Source organism: Cucumis melo, chromosome 4, assembly GCF_025177605.1.
Source record: "Cucumis melo cultivar AY chromosome 4, USDA_Cmelo_AY_1.0, whole genome shotgun sequence".
Lineage (NCBI taxonomy): Eukaryota > Viridiplantae > Streptophyta > Magnoliopsida > Cucurbitales > Cucurbitaceae > Cucumis > Cucumis melo.
The window spans coordinates 24,413,048-24,420,957 of NC_066860.1; the positions used below are offsets into that span (position 1 = coordinate 24,413,048).

The following is a 7,910-nucleotide window of genomic DNA, read 5'->3' on the forward strand; positions in this document are numbered from 1 at the left end:
TTTGCAGATGAAGTCAATTGGAACTTGAGGAAGCATAGGAGATGGAGATACGTCTCGAACTTGCCCTTCTAATAATTTCATTCCAATGTCTACTTCATTTTTTCTGTATTCTAGTAATATTCAGTTGTTGACTGATCTCGTAGGAAGACTTTAATGTTGGACTTGTTATGATTGCCACGAATATATTAAGACATAGAGGCGTTTGTTGGAATCATGTTCTTGTTGGGTATTTATGTTTGTGAAGTATGATACCAAACATATTATTATAACTTTCAATTTCATCTATAATGATATATAAATTTTAAAGATGGATCAGGTTCTAAAGGACAACGGAAGCCAAATAAAGCAAATTTAACCCCAAAAGAAAAACATGTTTCTAGTAAAGAAAAAAAAAAAGTGAAATAAGCTTAGTCATTTTTCTAAAGAGATCTAGTGCATCTACATTTTTATGGTTTTGTGTTGGAACTGAAACTTTTTTCCCTATTGCGCCCACAACCTCAAGTCAGTTATTACTTCAAACCTGCTCTAATAGTAGTCACGGTTACTTCAAACCTCTGCCTTCATCTTCACATGGAAACAACATCAACAGAGCTTCGCTCACTCTCCAATTTCTGGGTTTGAAGATAAAATCCAATCACGATTTGTAGTACCAATGTCATTTGAAGATAGTGCAAGATCGAATCCTTTTATATTTTATGAACACATCGGACTTCTTCAAAAGGTCTAACAATAGCAAACCATCCATTCTGGCTTTCGCATATTTTTCGGAAAAGGCTAAGAAGAAAGTCTACCAAGCAAGATCCCACTGAATACTAAAGCACCATACCACTTGTTGGAGATGAACCTACCAGAAGTGAAAACGAGAAGCAAAAGTGAGGATAGTACAAAGGAGAAAAGGGAAGAAAACTAATACATATAACAATCTCCTCAACTTTAAATATGCATAAATCTTTAGGCAGAAAGGATGTAAGCTTTCAGAACAAACTACACTATCATCACAGCAATGAATTGAAGCTGATAAAAAAATTTTAACGAGATGGTCACAACTCACAAGCATCATTCTACAGAAACTTTAGTTTTAAAAAAACCAGGATTTTCATCTGGTATAATAATCTTATGAGATTCGACAATTGGGGTATTTGGAACAAGAAGTAGAGTTGTAAACTCCTAGGACTCACAATGCAAGGAATTAATAAGGAATAAAATTAATGTTTATTAGTTGTGACACCCACAAACTCCTTGGTCAAACCAGGAGTGAAGTTCAACTCTACTCCTTTACCTCCTACTCCACAACTTATTTTAAACGTCTAAGTTTAAAATACATGCATTCAACCATAAAATCAGCAAAATCTTAATTTTCTTTACTGGTGCTTGATATAGTATCCTAAATTAGATCAGACACATACTTTCGATTGCAATCAGCACGACTTGATAAGTCAACAGTAAAAATCTGCCAAGCCAACTGTCCAGATGCAGCTGCCAAAAGTGCATAAAATGGCCATCCTGCTCCACAATGGTTCGGGATAAGACATCCAAACAAATTGCAGTTTATCCAAAACTGGAAATTAAAAACATGGAAAGGCACAGAGCAGATTACCAATATCAGCATTGTAACCACTAAGAGCAAGACAGCCAATGTTTGCAATTCCAAACATAGTAATCCACTCCTTAGTTGAATCTCCAAATCTCAAAGCAGTAGATTTAACGCCGACTTTTAAGTCATCTCCCTTGTCCTAAAGCCAGCAAGCATAAGCATTGCAACCAGAAAGTCAGAGTGATTTTGGAAATGTCTTTAGAGAGAAACATTTTTCCTAGGGGCGCTTTGGACCTTTTCTTTTAAAGCATCTAAAAGTATTTTGTCAAATTCCAAAAACTTCATATCCAATCAAAAAACATCATTAGAAATTTGTCGAGTCTTTTTATTCAGATGTAAAAATGCCATTAAGACGTCGAGCAACACCTCTAAGTATCAAATGATGTTGTCGTTTCTGTGCCTGTTTACTAGCATATGCAACTACGATTTCAAGTACCGTGGGGGTACCATTAGATCTAGAGTTAAACCACTGACAAAAAACAATCACCAAATAACCAAAAAGAGTAGTGAGATACAAATACAAACCATCTAAAGACTCAATGACAGAAAGCCAAGAATAGTATGCACAAACACGTGAGCGGAGGTTAAATCCCTAGTGGGTGTGGGCGATGAGGCAAGCATTATAGTACAGAGAGTGTAGAGACCTCTAAGAAAGAGGCACATGCCTTTGATAATGTATAAAAGAAAAAAAAAAAAATACTGCAGCCATGAGTAATACATCCATGCACAATACTCAATGGTCACATTTAAGTTACTTCCATAATATTTCACATCAAGTTACACAGGAGAGATCACTAAGGATCAGCTTTTCTTTTGGTGTTTATGAAACATTACTTGGCTGGAGGTTTGGTGAATTGTTCTTTTGAGAATGTAGAAAACCAGAGTCTTTAAATGCCCGAAATTACAGATGTTTTGCATCTTTTGATACCTGTGTTTCTTTTGCAGAAATATTTTATAGATATTTAGGAATATTTGGATGACTGTGTTCGTTTCTTAAGACTTTTACTCGAAAATGTAGTGAATATACATAATGTTTCATTAATTTACAATTAGTTTAGTATAATTTGAACTTATATAACAATTCTTTTTTATTAATCTGGATTTATTTCTAAATCGATATTCTTATATTATTTTGTATGTTTTTTTTTGTGAAGAAATAATATACCAATTTACATTTCTTTATAAAATAAATATTAATTTAAACTTAAAATTGAATATGTTTGTAAAAGAACAAAAACGATATAACTGAAAAGAGTAATATATATGGTTGAAAATATTTATCTTAGAAAATATAAACAAAGAAAAGTGCTATATATACATAAGAAAAATTGAAGGATTAAAAAGTAAAAATGGGATGCGCTCCACATGGTAACTTGAAAAATCCATGTTTTAGGAGTATATCCAAAACTCTAAAGATGCCTAGGAATATCTAGATGTCAAGACGTCTTTATCACGAGACAAACACAAAATTCAGATGTCTACTCCATAAAATATTGGATGCCCATGAAACAAACAAGGACCATGTATTTTCCCTAACTTCTTGGAGGAATTCCAATTCCATAGCCAAAGATTTCAGCTACTGCTTTGCATTTTACAAGTACAATTTTCTGCTATAAGTTACTTCTATTTCACCCATGTTCACCACCGCCAGAGTAAGATTTCAAATGAACCACGAGCTCCCTACTTCTATAAATACCCTTTTGTTTCTTGTAAAAATTGAAAAATATGGCCCTTACAGCTGGCGACACAAAATCCTAATAATAAACAAAGAAAAAAGCAGGAATCAGAATTTACCTGATGTGCATATATCGTATCATATACAAGAGTCCAGAATACTCCAGAAAAGTATAGTGGCAAAACAATAGCTGGATCCAAAGTTCCTCTGATGGCTGCCCATCCTAACAAAGCTCCCCAGTTGAACGTCAGACCCAGATATGCTTGAGGCTGCCACAAATATCTTGCTAAGCCACATCAACTACCAAGGTTTCTCAAAATTAATAACATAAAGAAAATATTTAGGCCCCATTTTATAACCATTTCATTTGCGATCTTAAATCTTTTAAATTTCTGCTTATTTTCTTAACATTTCTTTCCTATTGTTTTCATTAGTCCCAACTAAACACTTAATTCTTAGGAATCTCAAAAATAAAAATAAGTTTTCAAAACAATTTTGTTTTAATTTTCAAAACTTGACCTGGTTTTTTAAGAAATACTGCTAAAACCTAGATAGCAATGCAAAGAAATCAATAGGTGGAACTAGTGTTTATTAATTTTCAATAACCAAAAACTAAATGGTTATCATTTATCAAATGAGGCCTTTAACAAATACAAAACCAATAAAAGCATCATACCCAATACGTGAACCTCTTCATGAGAGGATAGGAGAAGACTAGAAGCAAAGAGGAAGCCCCCAAAATGCGACTGTTCAAAACATGAAGTCACGTTGGAAACATCAAACTACTATACAAGAAAACACTTATTATGTGACCCAGTTCATTCTAAAGAGAAACTCAAAACCATTCCAACCTGTAATTATTCAATTGAAGGAGAATTCCAAGTCCCAAAAATAGCTGCAACCCTAAAAAACTGATTCCCTGGGGTTGGGTTAATTGACCACTAGCAACTGGTCTAAGTTTTGTACGTTCAACCTGCAGAGGAGATGAAACGCTGAGGCTGAGCCAAGCATGGAAGAGTTAGAAGTAACTAATCCCCTGCAGGGGAGGCGTATCCGAAAGGAAAGTACTTGGCATTAAGACTATTTGTTAGTGAATGTGTTGTTCATCGGTACTTTATGCTCTATTTTATCTGTGTCATGACAAGTAATGCATCAACCATCTGATATTGAGACTAATTGATCACGGGAATGCAGCCAATAATTGATACCAAGTGGAAAGTCATTTTCTTTTGCATTGCAAACTTACAGTCGTCCCAGACCAAGAAAAGGGGCTAGAAATGTCGCACAGATATAATTAACAATGGATGAACTAATGCTTGAATAAAGTACAGAGCCCTAAAAGTGCAGGGGTCGATACATCTATCTATCACAAATAAAACACGTAGATTTGCACACTACCTAAATGGACTAACCAATTTAAACTATTCAAAAAGTTAAGAGGTATTGTCAAAAAGCCACATGATAGAGAATAATGTGAATACGATATACATGGAAGAAAGAAGTGTAATGACCTTTGTATCAATATCTCGATCAAGGAGGTCATTTATGGTACACCCAGCACCCCTCAAAAGCAAAGCCCCGCATCCAAATAGAGTCAACATTTTAAAGTCAGGAAGTTGGCCTGGAGGTGCCGCCAAGGTAATTGACCTAAAGAATACAATTTATTCTAGTTATGGATTTTGGAAATCATGCTCCCCTCAACATTTATGATCCAGTCGAGAGTGTGAACATCGTCTTATAACCTATATGATACAAAAGAAAATTATAGTTCAATATGTAGAGGGTAATAAAGTGAACCAATGACAGACTTTCCTATTTACTAGTTGTAATTGGACACACGTCCCAACTAAAATACGCAATTACATAACAATTGTTAGATCCTTTATGAATAATCAAGTAAAGTTCAAAGACAGTGCATGTGAAATGAAATACATGAAGATCTTTTTACATAGAACTATGCAAGTTATAACAAAATTAGCATGCCTCCACTAATTTCTCACAAATGCAATATTAACAATCAAATATGGAAAACGTTGATACACACATTGACAATCATCACCTATTTAATGCATAATTTGGAGAGCATCTAATTATCCATTTAAAATCAGACAACCAATAGTGATTAGTATGATCCAAAGATTTATTATTTCAGAAACGGGCTGAATACTGAAAACAATAACCAATTTTAGATGCAAATTAACGACTATTGTAGAGTCTGACATCGAAAAGTTTCCTTTATTCCAAATCATTTTATGCACATTGACAGCAGAACCAACACGGACCAAAAACAAAAGTATCTCTTACTTACCACATACAAGGCCAAGCAAGCAACCACGTCCCAATAGGTTTATCGAGCCGTGCAAGGTGGGCATAAGGCTGAAACTTTTTTGGCAAATACAAAGAAATCCAGGACATCTCAGCTTTCGCCTCTGATTTTCCATCATTTTTAACACTACCATACGGACTCTCATCACTCTTTGAACTCTCTTTTACGTCCGAAGATGTAGAAAAATCATGGATAAGTCCAAATCTAAAATCTCGAATGAAACTTTCAACAACAAAATCTGACCGACCACACCTTAAATTGGAAACTGAACTAGCTCTGGTGTATGAAATTGGCGACTCGAGGCTGGAGAAGAGATTGAGATATTTACGATGAAGAGAGAGGCAGGATACGGACCTGCGTGAAGTACGGAACAGCAAAGACGCCATTTCCGAGCCAAAACAAGCTAATATAAATAACTCACACTACGATCTCAACCAATTCGTCTTGAATGGCTCGAAGTTGTTCGAGACCTTAAATCCCAATAGAACAACTACCCTAAGTCTTCGTCCAGTTCCAAATTGAATCATTTCTCCATATAGCATTTCCAGTCTACATTTACACGGTAAACAATTTCAATTAAAAGCTTGATTCTTAAACAACATACAAAATTTTTGTTAACGTCTCATTCAAGGACATAGCACGGTGCTCATCGTACATAATCATACATTCGGTTGATGCATAACAAACAACAAATTCCATAAGCATTAAAGTTTTGTTAAAATTCACATACCTCACAATTGGAAGCCTAACGTAAAAATCAGCAAACTCAGTTGCCAGTCGCCTGCTCCATTAGTGTCACGTGGGTCACAGCCTCTGCCAATTGAGATCCAACGTGGATCGGGGAGACGGCGGCGGCGGCTAATCAGGAGCGGCAGAAGGACTGAGTGACGATCTGCAGCTGTGTCCTCGGAGAAGCGAAGAGGAATAAATAACTCGAGGGACAGAAAAAGAAATGACGCTAAATTTCTCACGATAAAACTTCGATTTGGATTGATATTTTTAGAGAAATTAACAGAAAATGGTTTACTATAGTATGAGAATTGTTATGCGCTGTTTTCAAAATTATAAAAAAAACCTTCAAATATTTACATCTAATATAACAATTCTAAAAATGCAAAAAGCCCAGGGGCAATGGCCGTCAACTAGGCCGATCATTTAGGTTTGATTATTGTTTAGTACGTTTAGATATGGGCTACAATCAATTTATAAGCGATCGTTTAGATATGATTCAATATATTGGCGATCGTTTACACGATTTAAATATGGCTATAAATGCGATCGTTTAGTATGACTACAGTTTTTTTTTAATTTGGTGTTTAGATTTATTTACACCATCATTTACAAGATTTTTTTTTCAAGACCCAATCTCTTATTTCTTTTAGTTTACATTTGGCTACTCTAATTTAAATGATTTTTTTTTCAAGATTCTTTATACACGATCGAAGCAAAAAAAACGAAGAGGAAAAGAAGAAAAACGATTGAGAGATTAAACGGCATAGATAGATAATTGAAAAATAAGAAACATGTGTAAAGAAATCGCATAAAAGAAAAAGAAAAAAGAATAAATATGAAATCGCACGACAAGAAAGACGAATCGAAAAGAAGGATGGAAGGGGCTGAAATATTAAAAAAAATGGCTAACTACAACGACCATAAATAGTTTTCAGTTTTATTAGATTTACGTAAGTTTTCCATAGTTCGCATGAGTGTACACTATTATAGTCGATGTTTTATTAATTTTTTTCATTATTATTTTTTTGACATAAATATTGCACAATGAAATAACATTTTTTAAAAAAATATAACTTATACAAGCTAATCTTTTATTGGTTGGAAGGTTTGTTTTCTACAATTTTATACTATAACATATTTTATAAAAACGTTTTTCGTGATTTAATTAAATCTTATTAATTAGGTTGATTATTTAATAAATTTAACAACGATCTTCATATATGACTATTAATAAGTTTAACAATAAAATAATTTTGCATGAAAAAAACATAAAAAAGTGTATTTTAAAAAATATTATTATAATTAAACTAAAAGTGTATTTGAAATGATTTGTGAAAAAAATTCAAAAAACACATTTGATAGAAACTTCTTTAAAAATACGATGTGTTTTAAAACTTCTTTTAAAAGTATTTGTATATACAAGTTTTTTTTTTTTGTTTATTGTATATATTAAAAATGTTTTTATTATTAAAAAATTTTAAGATTGATCGGTAGCGACGGTTTACTAAAGTTGGCTATCGAAAGTTTGCTAGTAGAGTCACCAGATGTTGTGGTTGAAGATTGGTCAACAACGATCATCGGAG

The 7,910-nt window shown here is 33.6% G+C and overlaps 1 protein-coding gene across 4 annotated transcripts; it reads right to left on the reverse strand.

Annotated features, from left to right (window-relative positions):
* Positions 1-332: 332 nt before the first annotated feature.
* On the reverse strand, positions 333-6,579 carry LOC103500358 (4-hydroxybenzoate polyprenyltransferase, mitochondrial). Of its 4 annotated transcripts, XM_008463639.3 has the most exons (9): positions 6,326-6,579; positions 5,578-6,144; positions 4,781-4,916; positions 4,121-4,242; positions 3,946-4,015; positions 3,389-3,538; positions 1,598-1,733; positions 1,407-1,503; positions 333-844 (listed from the first exon to the last, which is right to left on the reverse strand). In XM_008463639.3, exons 2-9 carry the CDS (start codon positions 5,979-5,981, stop codon positions 775-777), a joined length of 1,185 nt encoding a protein of 394 aa, XP_008461861.1. In that variant the 5' UTR covers positions 5,982-6,144; positions 6,326-6,579; the 3' UTR covers positions 333-774. The 4 variants fall into 4 exon arrangements, with proteins under 4 accessions (XP_008461861.1, XP_008461863.1, XP_050939088.1 ...); XM_008463641.3 differs by lacking the exon at positions 5,578-6,144 and having other exon boundaries at positions 6,326-6,570; XM_051083131.1 differs by lacking the exon at positions 5,578-6,144 and having other exon boundaries at positions 4,781-5,011; positions 6,326-6,570.
* Positions 6,580-7,910: the final 1,331 nt, after the last annotated feature.

Coding starts and splice junctions, on each gene's coding strand:
- LOC103500358 (XM_008463639.3), bottom strand. CDS start 5,981: ATGGCGTCTTTGCTGTTCCGTACTTCACGCAGGTCCGTATCCTGCCTC. Junction 4,016..4,120: donor CTTCAATTGAATAATTACAG/GTTGGAATGGTT, acceptor TGTTTTGAACAG/TCGCATTTTGGGGGCTTCCT. Junction 3,539..3,945: donor TGAAGAGGTTCACGTATTGG/GTATGATGCTTT, acceptor TATTTGTGGCAG/CCTCAAGCATATCTGGGTCT.